The following is a 21,805-nucleotide window of genomic DNA, read 5'->3' on the forward strand; positions in this document are numbered from 1 at the left end:
GTTAACAAAATTCTGCATAACATTAGAGAAATAAGCTTTTTGCGCATATGGAACATTTCTGGGATCTTTTATTTCAGCTCATGAAACATGGGACCGACCCTTTACATGTTGGGTTCATATTTTTGTTCAGTATATATTGCATAACCATTAACTGCTCACTGTTTCTCTACAGTAGCTTGCACTGTAGGCCACACTGTTGTCAGTTCTTGATAATTATAAGTCTATGGTCACTTGATTAACAGCTTCCTGAACAGTCTCCTTCACTGTGCAGACAAAACAAATTCCCTGAGAACTTTTATCACGTCACACTTACACCTGCCGTCTCCTTACTTTCATCACTGATTGTTCCCTCCTTTCCCTCTTTTCTTCTCCCTGCTTAAACTGGTGGTACACTTCCATATCACACCGCCACTTCTTTGTTGACATGTTTTTCTAAATCTCCCTATCAAACACACTAGCAACTCTAAACCGGTCTCTCAATACTTCACACTTTCTAAGCGAAGGTGCCTATCTAACTGGCAGTAGTTAACCAAGATACCCACAACCAATCAAAAAGGAAGTACTAAATAAGGTTGTTGTCTTAAGTTAAGTGTGAAGGAGGGGGTTCTTGCTTGCCAGCCTATTGGCCCGTGGATGAATTTACTTCCATAAACAGAAAGATTGGATTTCCTTGGCCATTGGGGAATGCAATATATACCATCTTATAATTCCATCTGCTGCTGTAGCCACTAGCCAGTCTCACCCATCCCTCTGCCGAAATCTGTCGCTCTCCTCTTCCTACTTAGCTCTTAGGTAAGAACTGCTATTCTTTCAGCCTGCTCTGCTGGTGAATTGGTTGGATCTATTCATTTAGTCGTTTTCTGTTTCCTAGTTTTAAATCCGTTGGTGCTGGTTTATGTTAGTTTTATATTTGGGGTTTTGGACTTAATGCATCTGTTTGGACCTGGAGGTTTTTGTGGTGTTGCTTTCTTGAATTCTGTCGGCATGGTTGTTTCAAGCAGATTTATTGCCCAAATGTTTAAGATTACAGCATGTTTTTATTGAAGTACCTTGCAAACATTTGTGAAAGAGATATCCAGCACTTTCTATATTACAGTAAGTTGTGTCTCAGTTGTTCTTAGATGTTGTTTATGGGGGCCGTTAGACATTGCTAATATCAACACCATGTCCATTTCTGAGGTAAACAGGTAAACAAGAGGTAATCCAACCAATATTGCGGAGATATAGGTGGGCTATGTTCATACAGTCACCTGCCTTGATATGTGGTCCGACAACGTGTTGAAACGTGGAACCTTTAACTGCTGGATTGCGGTGTAATACCCCCAGTGTTTATCTTGGTGTCAACACAAGCTATTTTGTTGTAACTAATACTTTAAAGATGAAGGCTCGGCTGGAGTATCTCAAACTGGAGGATGGTTATGTTGATGGTGGGGATGGGAAGGCGTGTACCGTGGTTAAGCAGCTACCTCAGGTTGATGAATTGGGTTTGCATAATAAAAGAGATCATAGAGGATTATACTACGTTATCACAGAGGTGATATCAGTTAAGACTTTTGTCCTGCCATTGTAATGTGATACAGTGATTGTCAGCTTTCTAAACATGTCTTTGTGTGCTAAATGAAGTCACTGCATTTGTATGTCAGTGTTTAATCAAGTGTGAAGTTAACTTCAAGCATTGAAGGCTGCATGTTGATATTCCATGGTTTTATGTATCTGTAATGATACCAACACTCATGTCACAGAAATATTTTTTATCACATGCGTTGATACGTTTTAGTATGCAACACCCTCAAATAATGTCTTTCTAAAGATGTGTACATATCCAAAGTACAACAAGAAGTGTTCCCTTTTGGACAGTGAGTGTAACGTCTGCTTCCAAATCCCACCCTCAAACACGTAGATCCCCTGAACGCAGCTCACTTTCCTGCACACTTTCCAGCTCACACTCTCAAATACCTGGATCCCCTGAACGCAGCTCACTCTCCAGATCCCAATCACCTGAATTCTAATCACCTGTTCACACACCTGTATGTCATTATCACACACTATTTAGTTCAGTTCTTTGCACCCCATCACTGTGAGGTATTGTTTGTTTTGTGACACATGTCTTTCAGTGTGCTGGTTTTCCTGTGAGGCACACCTGTGTATGATAGTTTTTGCATGCCTCATTAATGACGCCTATTCCCTGCCAGTACTTTAGCCGGATATCCTGTTCTCTACCTATTTCCTGATCTCCCGGACTATGTTACTCGCCTTTTCCCTGCCTGTACTGTTGCTCTTTTGGACCCCCTGTCTATGACCTTCTACCTGCCCCTGGACCCAGCTACCTGCCGCCTCTTGTGGTCCTTTGCAAAAAACACCTGCTGTGCCCTGTGCTTGAAACCAGCTCTGTCTCCCCTCGTGTTCATTACAAGGAGAACACAGATCTACTTTTTGTCTATTTTGAGGAATTAGATATGTTTTTCACTGATATCAATGTCACTGATGATGACCATCTTTGAAAGTTGTTTCCTTTAAAACATCCCCAGTTGATAAGCCTCTTTGATTTTTACTGAGGATAGTCACTGTCCATGGCACCATCTGCCAAAGAAGAAGAGTCAAAGCCACATCTAATCCTTTACGAAAACACTGGGATTATCAAATTCACAATACATGTTTATAGGAGATTTAGGTTTAGCAGATTTATCCAGGGGCTTTTATTGTGGTATTTGACATCAGTTCTGACCATAGGTGCTTAAACGCCAACTCAAAGTAGTTATGTTAAGTCTTGAAGCACTGGAGTGGTCTCATTGGTCTGTTGCAGGCAGGGGAGCCTTTATTTCAGATGGTGTGTAACGTCTCTGCCATCCCAGGGATGTTCTAGAGGGTAAGGTGGACATCAACAGAGGTGGTATCAAGTTGTTGATAATCTCCCAGCCTTCCATTATGGCACTTCTCATGGATTTAGCCTAATTTAGACCCTGCTGCTTTTTTCCAGGGCCAAATGGACCTCACTTTCATTGGTAGGCTATAGTGTTTCCCCTTAGTGGAACACTTATGGCAGAATCCACTGTATAGGGACATTCCTAGGTGACTCAACTTGGCATGACTTCTGCACGATCCTCCTTAAGAGATTCGGGGAGAGCTTAATTGGTACATCTGTTTAGGTTAGGTGAACACAGTCATGTGTAATTATTTTTGGTATCCTCCCACGTTCCATCAACGTTAATCTGAACAGGAATGGAAAACACAAACAAATTGATAGTACGATACTCATACTCTCATTAGAATATGTGAAAATTTAAGACCTTTAACCATTGTAGTTATGTCACATAAGTTGACATAATGGTGAGTTGTATTCTTATTTTTTTACACTGTACAACAAAACCAGGTAGTTTATAACAAAAAGTTGCCAAGTAAATCTAAAACTAATTCATGATACAAACAAGATTTGAAGTGTCCCACTTTGAAATACAACAACTTGAAACATTTCTGCAGCAACGGGGGAAAAAAACAGGTAATTTCTCATTGGCAAGTAATTGTACTAAATGAGTTGGAAATGTATATGAAATAATTTGTGGTGGGCACCAATATCAATAATTCAATATAATATTGGTATCGATATGAGATAGGCATATTGTAATAAAATAAAATGTTATTTGTCACATAGGCTGAATAAAACAGGTGTAGACCTTACAGTGAAATGCTTACTTACAAGCCCTTAACCAACAACGCAGTTAAGAAAAATAAGTGTTGAAAAAGTATTTACTAAACAAACTGAAGTAAACAAATAAATACAAATAAAAAAGAAAAAAAATAAGAAAAACAATGATTAAAGAGCAACAATAAAGCAACAATAGCGAGGCTATATACAGGGGGTACCAGAACAGAGTCAATGTGTGGGGGCACAGGTTAGTCAAGGTAATTGAGGTAATATGTACTGTACATGTAGGTACAGTGGAGTTAAAGTGACTATGCATAGATAATAAACAGTAGCAGGAGCATAAAAATGGGGAGGGGTGGGGGGGCAATTCAAATAGTCTGGGTTGCCATTTGGTTAGCTGTTCAGGAGTCTTATGGCTTGGGGATAGAAGCTGTTAAGAAGCCTTTTGGTCCTAGACTTGGCGCTCTGGTACCGCTTGCCATGCGGTAGCAAAGAGAACAGTCTATGACTAGGGTGGCTGGAGTCTTTGACAATTTTTAGGGCCTTCCTCTGACACCGCCTGGTATAGAGGTCCTGGATGGCAGGAAGCTTGGCCGTACGCACTACCCTCTGTAGTGCCTTGCAATCAGAGGACAAGCAGTTGCCATACTAGGCGGTGATGAAACCATGCCAAATCTTTTCAGTCTCCTGAGGGTGAAAAGGCATTGTCGTTCCTCTTCATGACTGTCTTGGTGTGTTTGGACCATGACAGTTTGTTTGTGATGTGGACAACAAGGAACTTGAAGCTCTCAACCTGCTCCACTACAGCCCCGTCGATGAGAATGGGGGCGTGCTTGGCCCCCTTTTCCTGTAGTCCACAATCAGCTCCTTTTTCTTGATCATGTTGAGGGAGAGGTTGTTATCCTGGCACCACACTGCCAGGTCTCTGACCTCCTCCCTTTACGCTGTCTCGTCGTTGTCGGTTATCAGGCCTACCACTGTTGTGTTGTCGGAAAACTTAATGATGGTGTTGGAGTTGTGCTTGGCCATGCAGTCATGGGTGAACAGGGAATACAGGAAGAGACTGAGCACGCACCCCTGAGGGGCCCTCGTGTTGAGGATCAGCGTGGCAAACGTGTTGTTACCTACCCTTACCATTTGGGGCGGCCCGTCTGGAAGTCCAGTTGCAGAGGGAGGTGTTTAGTCCCAAGGTCCTTAGCTTAGTGATGAGCTTTGAGGGCACTATGGTGTTGAATGCTGAGCTGTAGTCAATGAAAAAAAAGCATTCTCGTGTAGGTGTTCCTTTTGTCCAGGTGGGAAAGGGCAGTGTAGAGTGCAATAGAGATTGCATCATCTGTGGATCTGTTGGGGCGGTATGCAAATTGGAGTGGGTCTAGGGTTTCTGGGATAATGGTGTTAATGTGAGCCATGACCAGCCTTTCAAAGTACTTCATGGCTACAGATGTGAGTACTAAGGGTCGGTAGTCATTTAGGCAGGTTACCTTTGTGTTCTTGGGCACAGGGACTATTGTGGTCTGTCTGAAACATGTTGGTATTACAGTCTTGGTCAGGGACAGGTTGAAAATGTCAGTGAAGACACTTGTCAGTTGGTCTGCGCATGCTACGAGTGCACATCCTGGTAATCCGCCTTGCCCTGCGGCCTTGTGAATGTTGACCTGTTTAAAGGTCTTACTCACATTGGCTACGGAGAGCGTGATCACACAGTTGTCTGAAACAGCTGGTGTTCTCATGCATGCTTCAGTGTTTCTTGCCTCAAAGTGAACATAGAAGTAATTTAGCTTGTCTGGTACTCTCGTGTCATTGGGCAGCTTGCAGCTGTGCTTCCATTTGTTGTCCGTAATAGTTTGCAAGCCCTGCCACATCCGACGAGCATCAGAGCCAGTGTAGTAGGATTCAATCTTAGTCCTGTATTGACGCTTTGCTTGTTTGATAGTTCGTCGGAGGGCATACCTGGATTTCTTATAAGCATCCGGATTAGTGTTCCATTCCTTGAAAGTGGCAGCTCTAACCTTTAGCTCAGTGCAGATGTTGCCTGTAATCTATCGCTTCTGGTTGGGGTACTGGCGAGTCACTGGTACTTCCAGCTTTAGTGTTTGCTTGTAAGCCGGAATCAGGAGGATAGAGTTTTGTTCCGATTTGCCAAATGGAGGGCGAGGGAGAGCTTTGTACGCACCTCTATGTGTGGAGTAAAGGTGGTCTAGAGTTTTTTTTTCTCCTGTGGTTGTACGGATTTAAGTTTCCCTGCATTAAACGTCCCCGGCCACTAGGAGCGCCACCTATGGATGATCATTTTCTTATTTGCTTGTGGCCTTATACATTTTGTTGAGTGTGGTCTCAGTGCCAGCATCGGTTTGTGGTGGTAAATAGACAGCAATGAAAATACAGATGAATACTCTCTTGGTAAATAGTGTGGTCTACAGCTTATCATGAGATACTCTACCTCAGACGAGCAAAACCTTGAGACTTCATTAATATTAGATTTCGTGCACCAGCGGTTATTGACAAATAGACACAGACTGCCACCCCATGTCTTACCGGAGGCAGCTGTTCTATCTTGCTGATGTACGGAAAACCCAGCCAGCTGTATGTTGTTCATGTCGTCTTTCAGCCACGACTCGGTAAAACCGAAGATATTATAGTTTTTAATGTCCCGTTGGTAGGATAGTCTTGATCGGAGCTCATCCAGTCTATTATCAAATGATTGCACGTTGGCTAATAGGACTGATGGTAGAGGTGTGTTACCCACTCGCCGTCAGATTCTTACAAGGCACCCCGACCTATGAGCCCTATATCTCCGTCTCTTCTTCTTGCAAATTATGGGGATTTGGTTCTTGTCCAGTGTCTGAAGTATATCCTTTGCGTCCGACTCATTAAAAAAAAAATCTTTGCCCAGGTGAGTATTCGCTGTTCTGATATCCGGAAGCTCTTTTCAGTCATATGAGACAGTGGCAGAAACATTATGCACAAAATAAGGTACAAATAACGCAAAAAAATACACACAATAGCACAATTGGTTAGGAGCCCATATAATGGCAGCCATCTCCTCCGGCGGCATTATATAACACATCGATTTATCCATGCTGTTAACCTACAGTACAATATACGTACATGACTGTTCCTGTAGGCACAAAACTCTTTCACAGAGCTTCTCACAGGCTATCAACTTGCTTGCTGATGAACTTCTCATTGTATTCAAACTGGTTAGGTAGGTTAAGGCCTCCAAAACATTCCCACCTGGCACAATGCGCAATCAACAAGTAGCTGTCTGGACTTCACAAAGCCTTTGAAGTGAACAGAAAATGAACACCGTAGGCGAAGCAGTGAGGTCGGTGGCCGGGTAAGCACTGGCTATTATCAAAGACAGATTTACTCACAAATAAACCTTGATGAAGTCTAAGTTCACCAAAAAACAGATAGCTCCAACAACCAGTGACATAGGCTATTAACCGAAATTGACAAACAATTTCCACCAAATGTACTATAAATATCAATGTACCCAAGATACACAAAGGATAGCCTCCGATGTCGGAATGTTTAAATTTCATCCGACAAAATGACACACTTCTCATTACAGTTCAGCCATAGACCGATGTAGCATCCAGTTACAACTGATAGCTAGCACTGAAATACCAACATATGAACATATTTCATCTAAATAATTCAATGCAAACTCCAAAGCCTTTTACCATGGATCTACATTTCTTCCAATGACCATGGCTATTCCGTGCCTCTAGTTTGAAGTAGACTAGCTGGCTAGCTAGCTAATCAGATACATGGCTCTAAGATCACAGACATCAAAAACATAACACAACATCAAGGATACATATACAGTGCCTTCAGAAACTATTCACACCCTTTGACTTTTTCCACACTTTGTTGTATTACAGCCAAAATGTAAAATGTAACAAATTGAGATTTTTGTTTACTGGCCTACACACAATATCAAACTGGAATTATGAAGTGTCTTGAGTCAATACGTATTCAACCCCTTTGTTATGGCAAGCCTAAATAAGTTCAGGAGTAAAAATCTTCTTAACAAGTCACATAATAAGTGGTGCATGGACTCACTCTGTGTGCAATAGCGGTTTACATGGTTTTTGAATGACTACCTCATCTCTGTACCCCACACATACAATTATCTGTAAGGTCGCTCAATCGAGCAGTGAATTTCAACCACAGATTCAACCACAAAGACCAGGAGGTTTTCCAATGACTCGCAAAGAAGGGCACCTATTGGTAGATGAGTAAATATAAAAAAATCAGACATTGAATATCCTTTTGAGCAAGGTGAAGTTATTAATTACACATTGGATGATGTGTCCATATACCCAGTCACTACAAAGATACAGGCGTTTAGTTGTCAGAAAGGAAGGAAACCGCTTAGGGATTTCACCATGAGGCCATGAGGATGGATCAACAACATTGTAGTGAAAAGCAGGAAGCCTGTACATAATAAAAATATTCTAAAACATGCATCCTGTTTGCAACAAGGCACTTTAAAGTAATACTGATTTACAGAGTGTTATGTTTGGGGCAAATCCAATACAACACTTTACTGAGTACCACTCTCCATATTTTCAAGCATAGTGGTGGCTGTATCATGTTATGGGTGTGCTTCTAATCATTAAGGACTGTGGGGTTTTTCAGGATTAAAAAAAAAACGGAATGGAGCTAAGCACAGGAAAAATCCTATAGGAAAACTTTGTTCAGTGTGTTTTCCACCAGACACTGGGAGATGAATTCACCTTTCAGCAGGACAAATTACAGTCTTGACGTAAATCTCCTTGAAAATCTATGGCAAGACCTGAAAATGGTTCTCTAGCAATGATCAACAACCAATTTGACAGAGCTTGAAACATTTTGAAAAGAATAATAGGCAAATGTTGCACAATCCAGGTGTGAAAAGCAGTTACAGACTTACCCAAAAAGACTCAAAGCTGTAATCACTGCTAAAGGTGCTTCTACAAAGTATTGACTCAGGGGTGTGAACACTTACAGTACCTACTCATTCAAGGGATTTTCAAAAAAAAAATTAAAACTATTTTCTACATTGTAGAAGAATAGCGAAGACATCAACAATATGAAATAACACATATGGAATCATGTAGTAACCAAAAAAGTGCTAAACAAATCAAAATATATGTTACATTTGAGATTCTTCAAAGTAGCCACCATTTGCCTTGATGACAGCTTTGCGTACTCTTGGCATTCTCTTATCCAGCTTTATGAGGAATGCTTTTACACCAGTCTTGAAGGAGTTCCCACATATGTTGAGCACTTGTTGGCTGCTTTTCCTTCACTCTCTGTTCAACTAATCCCAAACCATCTCAATTGGGTTGAGGTCGGGTGATTGTGGAGGCCAGGTCATCTGATGCAGCACCATCACTCTCGTTCTTGGTCAAATAGCCCTTACACAGCCTGGAGGTGTGTTTTGTGTAATTGTCTGTTGAAAAACAAATAATAGTCCCACTAAGCGCAAACCATATGTGATGGCGTATCGCTGCAGAATTCTGTGGTAGCCATGCTGGTTAAATGTGCCTTGAATTCAAAATAAATCACTGACAGTGTCACCAGCAAAGCACCCCCATACCATCACACCTCCTCCTCCATGCTTCACGGTGGGAACCACACATGCGGAGATCATCCATTCATCTACTCTGCGTCTCACAAAGACATAGCGGTTGGAACCAAAAGTCTCAAATTTGGACACATCAAACCAAAGGACAGATTTCTACCAGTCTAATTTCCATTGCTCGTGTTTCTTGGCCCAAGCGTCTCATCTTATTATAGGTGTCCTTTTAGTATTGGTTTCTTTACAGCAATTCGACCATGAAGGCCTGATTCACACAGTCTCCTTTGAACAGTTGATGTTGAGATGTGTCTTTTTACTTGAACTCTTTTGGGCTGCAATTTCTGAGGCTGGTAATTGTAATGAACTTATCCTCTGCAGCAGAGGTAACTCTGGGTCTTCCTTTCCTGTGGTGGTCCTCATGAGAGCCAGTTGCATCATAGCGCTTAATGGTTTTTGCAACTGCACTTGAAGAAACTTTCGAAGTTCTTGAAATGTTCCATATTATCTGACCTTCATGCCTTAAAGTAATGATGGACTGTTGTTTCTCTTTGCTTATTTGAGCAGTTTTTTCCATAATATGGACTTGGTCTTTTACCAAATAGGGCTATCTTCTGTATACCACCCCAACCTTGTCACAACACAACTGTTTGGCTCAAAAGCATTAAGAAGGAAAGAAATTCCACAAATTAACTTTCAGCCATGTACACCTCTTAATTGAAATGAATTCCAGGTGACTTAAATAAAGGTTAAATAAAAAAAATACAAAAATGACTACCTCATGAAGCTGGTTGAGAGAATGGCAGGAGTGTGCAAAGGCAAACGGTGGCTACTTTGAAGATTCTCAAATAGAAAATATATTTTGATTTATTTACACTCTTTTGGTTACTACATGATTCCATATGTGTTATTTCATAGTTTTGATGTCTGAACTAGTATTCTACAACGTAGAACATAGTAAAAATATAGAAAAACCCTTGAATGAGTAGGTGTGTCCATACTTTTGACTGGTACTGTATGTAAATTCGATATTTCTGTATTTCATTTTCAATACATTTGCGAACATTTCTAAAAGAATGTTTTCACTTTGTCATCATTTTTTTAATACAAGCTAGCTACACTAGCTACCTGGCTGCTAGTATAGTTTGAAAACAACAATCAAAACAAGTAATCCATAGTAGCTATGACACTCGCATACATATTTAAAACAACATAGCAAACACAACATATCATATATCATATCACAACATATATATATATATAACATATTATTTTGCAAAATATAGCTATCTCTTACCTTTTCAGCCATCCGGTTTTGAATCCCTTAGCTAGCTAGCAAGTACACTATCTCCACTTTGTGAAAGCGAATACGAGGGTCACTCTTGACACTAACACAATGTCATTTCCATTCCTTACGTCCACAAAGTAAAAGTAAATGTCCAAGATGTGTAAAAGTCTGGGTAACAAGTTTTAATTGGTAATGACATTTCAGACAAATGGACAGTCCAGTGCTCACTCTGTTCACCTGCCAACAGCTAGCAGTGAAGGAGATGGTGTCATGGTGGTTACCTCTGGACAGCTTACCCAGGGCAAAACCCAGACAACATGTTGATGCAATATGCATCTCAAAATATGTAATCTTCTCGATTTAAGCTACTTCAAGCAAGGCAAAGCAGTGATGCCTATGCTGACCCTGTCTATTAAAGTGACTGGAGTCAGATAAGGTCTCTCGCATCAAGGATTCTAATGGATTTGAATGGATGGATAGAAAGGTTTTGATGAAGTTTAAGACAATTTTGAGATTTTGAGCATAAAATCACCAGAATCATTGAGAAAAAACATTAGATAGCAAAAACATTTTTTCATAACAGCTTTTTTTATTTGATTATGACACGGGTACGCCCCGCCTACCTTGAATGCATGTCACTGTTGCAATGTTATTTATAAATCTGATATAATTTCAAAACTGCAACTTACAGTGCATTCGGAAAGTATTCAGACCGCTTGACTAAAATGGATTAAATAATTTACACACAATAATCAATCTGCACACAATACCCAATAATGACAAAGCGAAAATAGGTTTTTAGAAGAAAAAAAACCCTGAAATACCTTATTTACATAAGTATTCAGACCCTTTGCTATGAGACACAAAATTGAGCTCAGGTGCATCCTGTTTCCATTGATCATCCTTGAGATTTTTTCTACAACTTGATTGGAGTCCACCTGTGGTAAAGTCAATTGATTGGACATGATTTGATAAGGTACACACCTGTCTATATAAGGTCCCACAGTTGACAGTCCACGTCAGAGCAAAAACCAAACCATGAGGTCGAAGGAATTGTCCGTAGAGCTCCGAGACAGGATTGTGTGGAGGCACAGATCTGGGGAAGGGTACCAAAAAATGTCTGCAGCATTGAAGGTCTCCAAGAACACAGTTGCCTCCATCATTCTTAAATTGAAGAAGTTTGGAACCACCAAGACTGAGCTGACCGCCCAGCCAAACTAAGCAATCGTGGAAGAAGGGCCTTGGTCAGGGAGGTGACCAAGAACCTAATGGTCACTTTGAAAGAGCTCCAGAGTCCCTCTGTGGAGATGGGAGAACAGTCCAGAAGGACAACCATCTTTGCAGCACTCCACTAATCAGGCCTTTATGGTAGAGTGGCCAGACGGAAGTCACTCCTCAGCAAAAGGTACATGACAGCCCGCTTGGAGTTTGCCAAAAGGCACCTAAAGGACTCTCAGACCAGGATAAACAAGATGATCTGGTCTGATGAAACCAAGATTGAACACTTTGGCCTGAATGCCAAGCGTCATGTCTGGAGGAAACCTGACACATCCCTACGGTGAAGCATGGTGGTGACAGCATCATGCTGTGGGGATGTTTTTCAGCAGCAGGGACTGGGAGACTAGTCAGGATTGAGGGAAAGATGAACGGAGCAAAGTACAGAGAGATCCTTGATGAAAACTTGCTCCATAGTGCTCAGGACCTCAGACTGGGGCGAAGGTTCACCTTCCAACAGGACAACAACCCTAAGCACACAGCCAAGACTACGCAGGAGTGGCTTAGGGAGTGGCCCAACTGAGTCCGGACTTGAACCCGTTTAAACATCTCTGGAGAGACCTAAAAATAGCTGTGCAGTGACGCTCCCCAGCCAACCTGACAGAGCTTGAGAGAATCTGCAGAGATGAATGGGAGGAAGTCCCCAAATACAGGTGTGCCAAGCTTGTAGAATCATACCCAAGAAGACTTAAAGGCTGTAATCGCTGCCAAAGGTGCTTGAACAAAGTACTGAGTAAAGGGTCTGAATACTTATGTAAATGTGATATTTCAGTTTAAATTTCTTATGAATTTGCATAATATTCTTAAAACCTGTTTTTGCTTTGTCATTATGTGGTATTGTGTGTAGATTGATGAGGGGGAAAAAACGATTTAATCAATTTTAAAATAAGGCTGTAACCTAACAAAATGTGGAAAATCAAGGGGTCTGAATACTTTCCAAAGGCACTGTATATCAATATAGATTTTCCATATCAGTCCCCATCACTATAAATAATTGACCTCTCTTTTTTCACAGGGTGTAAAATTAAAGAAACGCCAAGATGTCGGAGTGAGTAACTTAGAACGAACATTGATTATGATCAAACATTTATTATGACGTAAATGACCCAGTCCAAGTTTTCCCTTTTTTTATCAAACAATATATTATACCTCCACAGGAAAAAGATGTCATCGAGTCGGAGGCATTACCTGAAGGTAAACATTTTCAAAAATCTGATGTTAATCGTTGTTTTCTTATTATTTTCTTTACTGCAGTAGCAACCATGGGAACATTCTTTGAGTTGGGGTGCTGGTGGGGGGAGAGTGAAAAAACTCCTTTATCAATAAATTGAATTTGCGTATAGTGGTATACAGTTGAGGCATTTTTCGGGTTTGAAAAAAAGGCCTTTCCTAAACTAATTCCATGCAATTCTATGTCATTTACATGATAGAAGACATTACCAGAATCTTTTTTTATATATTTTTTATTTTTTTAATACTCTGACCGTGACAAACTGAGAGCAATAAAAACGACCTGGTCTTAAATTCAAACAATGGCTCCGGCCAATGAAGAGACACTAGGCTAGTAAACAAACTTTCGTGGCACTGACTCACCCAATGGTGAAGATGAAGCCTAGGCTACTCACCGGTGATGTTTGATGCGCTCATGCCTATAGCCTAACAGTGGCAACCAACCATAGAAATATAATCCGTAGATGGCAGTTCCCATTCAAGTCAGGACTGGCAGCCATTGCTAGCTCACCCATGAGTTTAATCGTCAAATTTCCAGGGTTAGAGGTTCCAAAACCCTTCTATGGATTATATGTCTATGGCCAAAACGCAACAATCTGTTCCAAATTATGTGTGCATGCTGCCCAAATTGTGACCTTCCCGACTGTAAATGCTTGTGATAAAACTTAATCCACAGCTATTTTTAGAAGCTTTTGATCCTCTGTGGCTAAATTATGCTCTCTGGTGTAGAATTTTATTTATGTCTGTACAGACAGGAGTAATATAAATGTAATTTAAAAAAAAAATGTTTATACAATTTTACCCAATTTATTTCAATTAATCAGGGGGTGCTGCAGCACCTCCAGCACCCCTACTTCCTTCGGCTATGTCAGCAACCATAAATACAAGGGTTATACTGGAGAACACAAGTATATCATATCTTGCGGTTAAGTTTTACATGAAAGCCGTTTACAAAAAAGTCTACTTGATTCTGGTCGGGCTAGGCTTTTCATAAGTGTAACCTGCATGCTTTTCATTGTCTCCAGAGCTTGATGCTCTCCATTGCTAAAGGCTTACTGGAAGAAGAGGCAAAGGAGAATGAGCTGGAGAGAATAAGATGGATGGAGGAGAACTGCCCTCCCCTTTCCCTACCAGGGGGTACTCAACAGCTAATGGTAAACCAAACAACTAATCAAATAATTACATTATTGTCCTCAAGCAAGGGGGGTGGCCGATGCCATCACATCAGACAAACTCCTTGAATGCCCTACTCATTGAAATTTGCAGTTGTGTAAAAAAAATATACTTGGGATATTGTTTTCAACAGGAAAGATTCAAAAATATCTGGAGTGCATCTTTAATGTGGTATTTCACTCCACAATCAAAGTTTGGTCTAACCCTAAATCAATTTGGAGGAGGGGGTGGATGGATGTGCCTTTGTATAAAAATGATTACATCATTTGTTGCTGTATTCAAACGTGTTGAATAACGTTTTCACTATTTTATAATACAAAAAATAATAATATTAGTAGTTGGACTAGTATTATCAGTGTGATGATGATGCTGATTATTATTATTAATGTCTGATATTTGTTGATATCACCTCAGGAGTTCTTGAAAGAGTTACACCATAAGATTGACGTGATAGATGAGGAGAGATATGATCTGGAGAACAAAGTGAACAAATCCACTAAGGAGGTATATCAAATTCACTTTCCCTCACACCTCCTAAAACTTGAAATCCATTCCATCAGTAACAACAATGTGGTGACAGTTGTTGTTCCCTTCTTCCATTGACCAGATTGAAGATTTGAACATTAAAGTTATTGACTTGAAGGGCAAGTTCAAGAAGCCAACTTTGAGGAAAGTGCGTATGTCTGCTGATGCTATGCTCCAGGCTCTGCTGGGCTCCAAGCACAAGGTGTCCATGGATCTGAGAGCCAACCTGAAACAAGTAAAGAAGGAGGTGAAAGAAGAGGTGTGTAACTGTTCAATAACATAACAGTATATTGTAGAGTTGTCTCATCGACTAACTTTATTCTGGTGCACTTATTCTGAGTCACTGATCATTTAGACAAATCACAATTTCGGAAGTCTTTCGAATTTCAGAAGGGGAGGGGACATTTGGACCATAGACTTGCCGAAAATTGTATGAGAGTTTCCATTTAGAGGGGTGGAGACTTAACTTGTCTCATTAGCACATTTTCTAACACGTCTCCCCCCAGAACTCAATCGAGCATCTGACGCAATTACACAAGATTTTAGTTCTGGGTGTCCAAGGTGACCCATTGGGAGACATTGTTATTGTCAAACCTGAGGCCTTGTTATTATGTTCTATTGTAAGAGGTTGGTCTTACTGAAATGAGTTCATAGATAAGCTCAGCAGAGGGTACCTATGTTAATAAGGCTGATTGATTTTATATAGAGTTGCCCCAAACCACTAATACAGGGTAAGATATATTTTTATCCCCCTACTGTAAGTAGGATTGGGAGAAGGGTCTAGGGTAATCTACAGTAGATCTGTGGTTAGGGACAACTTCTACTGCAAGCCTTAAAATTGGCCATAGAACTGCTGCCAACAACTTCTGCTGGAACGATCATGTGACATTACAAACAAGCCGCCTTACTTTCCTTCCCCACTCTATTATCTGAAGGTTTCATGGACACCATTTAGTGAATTCTAAACCCTGAACCTTTGACTATGTTGCTATTGCAGGATAAGGAACTGCGTAATGTTGGAGACTGGCGTCAGAACATTGAAGACAAGTCTGGCATGGATGGCAGGAAGAAGATGTTTGAGTCCGAGAGTTAAATTAGTCCACATATTTTCCCTGTATAGATCCCGATAAGCCAAAGTTATTTGTTCGACCGAATGGGGAAAACATTTGTGTGAGCATCTTTAATGGCTGATGGTAGCAATGGCTGATAAGCAACACATAGCTCAGAGTTTGTCATATTTACCACCATGGTATAATTTGCACCAGTGTATGTTTCTGTAAAACAAAAGTACAACGACATTTTATTAGTGGAACAGAAAAGTATTAATAAATTATACACAAAAGATACACGTCAAATAACACTATTTGACACGTCCAAAAATATTTTAATTTGACACTTCAAAAAACACAAGTCTATTATAGAATGTTGTGTGCGCTGAATTTGCATGCGCAATCCATTGAAGTCAAGCGCCACCACTATGGTCAGTAGCACTGTCAAAGCTATAAAAAAAAACTCGGCAAACAGGCACACACACCAGACACGATGTGATTACAATACCGCGTTTGTAATAAGACAAAGTTATTTGTTCGACCGAATGGGAAAACGTTTGTGTGACCATCTTTAATGGCTAATGCTAGCAGTGGAACAGAAACTTATTAATAAATGCTTTTCAGTTGGCCACAATTTCTTGTCCCTGTGTGATCAAGTCTGTTTTGTTTATGACTTGTCTCTGTCTACTCTCTAAAACATGCTGGGTTAAAAACAACCCAATTTGGATTATTTGGTAACCCAGTGCTGGGTGAATATAGAACACAACACATGTTGGGTTATTTTGATCCAGCCAGTTGGGTTGTGTGAATAACCCAACATGTTGGGTTGTTAGGATTTCCCAAACACGGGTTCATTTAACCATCAGTTGGGTATTATTTACTGTCATGCCAGGTTGACCTAGCAGCTGGGTCTTTTTATATTAATCCTCAGATTATTTTCAGGATCTGTGGTTTAGTAGAGGCATGGCTTTCAGACCTTATTGGCCACCCGTGAGAGTACATGTAATTCCTGTTCATCATGTTAAATTTACATACTGCACATAACATTTTTATTTGTGTGCATTTGACACATCCTTCTATAATATTAAAACGCTGCAAACAGGCACGCACACTGGACACAATGTGATTACAATACCGCGTTTGTAATAAGCCAAAGTTATTTGTTTCACTGAATGGGAAAACGTTTGAGTGAGCATTTGACATAAGATCAGGATCAAACTATCAGGATAAAAAAATTTTAGCTAGTTAGTACAACATTCTCTCCGACCATAAGGTTCCTGACATGTAACCATCCCACAGGCAGAGAAGAAAGGATGGTGATCCTGTTGCTTCGAGAGTCCCTGCTGCTTTGCCTGCCAGCCAGCCACATCCCAAGCCAGCCACATCCCTTTTCATGGAAAGAGAGTAGTTGCCACATTTATACAGTAAACCCTTTTCCATAACTTTAGTGAACCAATTAAGAAGGAATATCGATGTAACTTCTAATGATGTTAGAAGCTAAATTTGGTTTTCATCAAAATAATAATTATTGCAAACTATGACATGAAGTAATACACCATTTTGAATATGTTGCAAGAGAAAATATAATTTGCCCTTGTTCAACTCACCAGATAATTTTCCATCAATGGATGTCGATTTAACTAATTTGACTGCTATGATTAAGCAAAACGATATAGCACGGCTTTCAGCTAATCAGCATTCAGGGCTCGAACCCAGTTTATAATCATGAATAAATCCCTTTTGAGAATTTGCATAGCTACAGATAAATTCGATAGGAGAGTTTGAGTGATGAAAGTTGGACAGAGGATCTCAAAATCTCTGAGCAGGAAACACTTGGCAAACTATAAAAAAAACTAATATTAGGCTATCTTCGGTCACGTCTACCGCCGCTCCCCCTCTCTGGCGCTTGACATCGGCGGTCTACTAAACACCGATCCTGGCAACCCATCATTACACACACCTGGCAACCTTCATTACGCACACCTGCGCCTCATCATTAGACATATCTGGACTTCATCACTTCCCTTTTTATTTAGGCTCTGTTGTCATCAGTCCTTACAGTGGTTCCTCATTTAAAAGTTGCGAGCTTGCACTATGGGACTTAGAGGTACCGAGCGTCACGGCTTCATTGCTCCAGACCACCACAAGGGGGAGTTAGAGCACTCATTATGCATTTGGGTCCCAATGTTTTTATATGTCCAATCATATTGAGTGGTTCCAATGACGAATTTTGACGCAAGCTACCCTTGCCTTGTGGCGTTCTTCAACAAAAATGGCTGACAAAACATTACGGTGGATCCAGATGTAAGTTGTTATAAAGTCATAACGAGTCAAGCAAAAAAGTACAATTGAGAGGAATATGTTAGTTAATGTAGAGACAAACGTTTGTGCATATTTTTTGTCATAAAGTTAATTTACGAAAATTGCTATTTAGCAAGTTATCTGTCTAGCTAACATTAGCCAGCTAGCTAGTGTTAGGAGAATGAATTTGTAATTCGTGTTGTTTAATGTGTTAAGGGACTCCCGAGAAGACCAGAAAACCAGGCTGTCGTCTTGTGAATCAGTGGATGTAAAGAATCTAGCTAGCTAAAGTATTTCTTGCAAATTGAATGTACAATTGTGTAAGCTTACCTTGCAATGCAGCTGAAGTAACATAGCTAGCTAACTATTTACTTGCTTATTGTGTAGAGACAGGCAGAGATGGAGAAAAAGAACACAGACCAGTTTAATTACCTCTAGTTATGGACACTTTTGCCAGCAATAAAGCTTCCACAGCCTGTTCCTCGGACAGTGAACATCTGGCAATATCTATTTTTTCAACCCCTTGGTCAGCTCGCTCTCTGAAAGCAAAGAAAACAATATGACCATTCAATCTAAAGCAGCAAATGTCATTTTTAGGATACGTCAATACAGCCCAGTGCTGCTTACCTGAGATGCCATCTTCGTAGGTGTCCGCTTTGACTTCCTTTGTGTCGGAAAAAAAGTTGCTTTCAGATCAATTATTTTTGATTGAAAATAAAAGGTTTTGCTCTCGACAAAAACACAAATGTACCTCAATAGCATATAACAATTTGCTATAACCACACCTTCATACAAACGTGCAACTGTATGCAGAATTCTTGACGTACAACTGAAGATGCTGCCATATCCTGCCAGCACGCCCACAAGGGAGCCACTCAGGACAGAATGATGACGTGTGGAAGAGGGAATGGTATTAGATGGGAACAGAAATTTGTTGCAAGCTGGGGAGGAGGGCTAATAGCTGAACAATAGACTATTCAACTTTCACTAAAGAATAGTATAATAACCAAGCTAGGTGTGAAACCCCCCTCCTACCACAGACCAGATTTGCCCTAACGACCATGGGATAGCTTGCTACTCAATGTAATAAAGTAATGACTTTTCAAATAACTTACCTTACACGTTATGTTGGCTGACAATTTGTTAGCTACGCTGTCCTTACGAACCACAGGGCATATCATTACAGCAGTATGTACTGGTATGTTAGCTAGCTACCTAACGTTAGTAGTTAACTATAGGCTATCTAACTACCCAACGTTTATTGACTTGATTAATCTCATCATTCTTAGCTTAGCTAAATGGTATAACTGTGCTTTCTCAATGGACATTCGGGTGCTTTCGTAAATTCGCTCTGGCTATCTATAGGCTGGACAATAGAACAAATCAAACCGGCTTAAGGTTGGCTAAACTGGAACATTAGCGCGAGCCCATAGCAAATTAATGGAATGGAACGTTCGCAGAGCCTGTTTTGACTGGAGTGATGCTTAGAATTTCATTAAAAAAATGTATCCCTTTTTATTTTACCACTACAATCTGTTCGTCGGACAAAACTGGGGAAAAAAACAACTTGTGTAGAAAGTAAACATCCGCACCTCCATGGGGTCAACTGTGCTTATGTCTGCTTAATAAAAAAGTAGGGAAAAAATAAAAACTTCTGATTTAGCCTTCCCTGTAGCTCAGTTGGTAGAGCATGGTGTTTGCAACACCAGGGTTGTGGGTTCGTTTCCCACGGGGGGCCATCACAGAAAAAAATGTATGAAATTGTATGAAATGTATGCATTCACTACTGTAAGTCGCTCTGGATAAGAGCGTCTGCTAAATGACTAAAATGTAAAAAAAAAAAAAAAATGTAAATGTAAATTTATTTCTGGTCTAGCGATCAATGACAAAGGGGCTCGCTGCCCAGACTTACATAATTACAATGAGGAGATTCTCCTGATTTTTTTTATTTTTATTTTACTAGGCAAGTCAGTTAAGAACAAATTCTTATTTTCAGTGACAGCCTAGGAACAGTGGGTTAACTGCCTTGTTCAGGGGCAGAACAACAGATTTTTACCTTGTCAGCTCGGGGATTCGATCTTGCAACCTTTCGGTTATTAGTCCAAAGCTCTAAAAGATGGTGCCCGTGTAAAAGTATTGCTTCCGTCCCTCTGCAGGAACCTAACTGCCCAAGAGAAACATTTGGATTTGAATTTGAAAGGACAGCAGGTGTAGTCACTTAACTGAAAAATGTAAAGAGCTCCTCAATTTAAGATAAGGTTTGTTGATTGTATGATCTAAATTGATATTGATTTATGATGATAGCATCTATCTTTTCATATTTGTACAAATCTTTCTAAAGCAGAAAATGGACACAATTCAATGGATATCAATCAACAAAGAGGTAAGAATATGTAGGCTATAACAATATGTTGATGTATAGCTGTATTGGGTGCAGATGACTGAACTGCTCACTTTTGTGTCTGTCTGCAGGTATACAGACGAGGAGGCATACAAAGGTATGTCAATTGGTCGGGTATGTTATGCAGATCACATTTAGCATCCTTCTCCCTTACCGCTTCAATGAATATCCCATAGGCCTCTACATTATGGACAAGGAATGTGTATGAAAACCATTATCAAAACAGTTTTTTTCATTCACATCTACCACGAAAACCAAGGTATGAATACTGCCGTGTGCATGTTTTGTTAATCAGCAGTATAATTACTATTTTGGGGATTTGCAGAGTTTACCCTCCCTACACCTCTGATGAATATAACAGGAAACATGTTCGATCAACATTCACTGCAAAATCATTCTGGCTATGGATACAGAGAACATCAACACATTAACATCTACACGCCAAAAGATATACACATGTGACCACTAAAATCATAATAAACATTGAGTACTAAAATATTGTGTTATTGTTATGCTTATTATTATGATTAATAATAATAACAACGGGAGGTGGGTAGTTTAAAAGATTAATCCCAAAATGTTCTTCAAAAGGTTCTTCAAGGACCCAGTAAAAGGGATTCTTTGAAGAACCCTTTTCAAGGGTTCATCGAAGAACTTGTTGGGGATCCCCCACAATTTCAATGTGAAGAACCCCTAAAGGATACTCCAGGAACCTTTTCTTTTTAGAGTGTATAACGCCATACAACGGTAGGCCGAGGCTATAGCTTGCTTATTGAGAACGTGCCTCACACATACAATTCAATTTATGGGAGCCTATTTTTTTATGTGACGAGAAGTGCGATGCTTAAAGGCCTATATTCGTTGAAACCAATTACAACAATGTTGACTGTCAACACTCCAAACCAGTGAAGGCTGCTGAGGAGAGGGCGGCTCGTAATAATGGCTGGTATCCACTGATTCCACTCCAGCCATTACCACGAGCCTGTCCTCCCCAATTAAGGTGCCACCAACCTCCGGTGCTCCAAACATATTGAGCAAACACTGGTTGTTTTTTTTCTGTTGCTATCACTTGTCACTGTAGTTAATAAACTGTATTAGCCAATCAATCCACAATGGAGTAGGTCGAGAATATTTCGTGCCCCCAGGCGAATTGGAGTTGATGACAACGCAAAGACTGTCAATAACACGTGTGTATCATCATGAACAACATTAGCCTTAGCAACAATAGTGTAATCTGCAGGTTGCTTTCAAAATAAAAGTCCCCACATTGAATCTGATGCAAACATATAAAAATTGTGAAAACGACACAATTGTACTAGATAATGCTAAACAAGGTTGGAATGTTGTTATA

The 21,805-nt window shown here is 40.2% G+C and overlaps 1 protein-coding gene across 1 annotated transcript; it reads left to right on the forward strand.

Moving 5' to 3' along the window:
* The first annotated feature begins 687 nt into the window (after window positions 1-687).
* On the forward strand, window positions 688-16,386 carry LOC106561016 (troponin I, fast skeletal muscle). Its single transcript, XM_014124564.2, has 7 exons — window positions 688-792; window positions 12,791-12,823; window positions 12,933-12,969; window positions 14,031-14,159; window positions 14,593-14,682; window positions 14,786-14,962; window positions 15,701-16,386. The coding sequence occupies exons 2-7, from the start codon at window positions 12,816-12,818 to the stop codon at window positions 15,794-15,796; spliced, it is 537 nt and encodes a 178-aa protein (XP_013980039.1). The 5' UTR covers window positions 688-792; window positions 12,791-12,815; the 3' UTR covers window positions 15,797-16,386.
* Window positions 16,387-21,805: the final 5,419 nt, after the last annotated feature.

Source organism: Salmo salar, chromosome 10 (assembly GCF_965601325.2).
Source record: "Salmo salar chromosome 10, fSalSal1, whole genome shotgun sequence".
NCBI classification, from domain to species: domain Eukaryota; kingdom Metazoa; phylum Chordata; class Actinopteri; order Salmoniformes; family Salmonidae; genus Salmo; species Salmo salar.

Coding starts and splice junctions, on each gene's coding strand:
- LOC106561016 (XM_014124564.2), top strand. Junction 14,160..14,592: donor GGGGTACTCAACAGCTAATG/GTAAACCAAACA, acceptor ATATCACCTCAG/GAGTTCTTGAAAGAGTTACA. Junction 14,683..14,785: donor TGAACAAATCCACTAAGGAG/GTATATCAAATT, acceptor TCCATTGACCAG/ATTGAAGATTTGAACATTAA.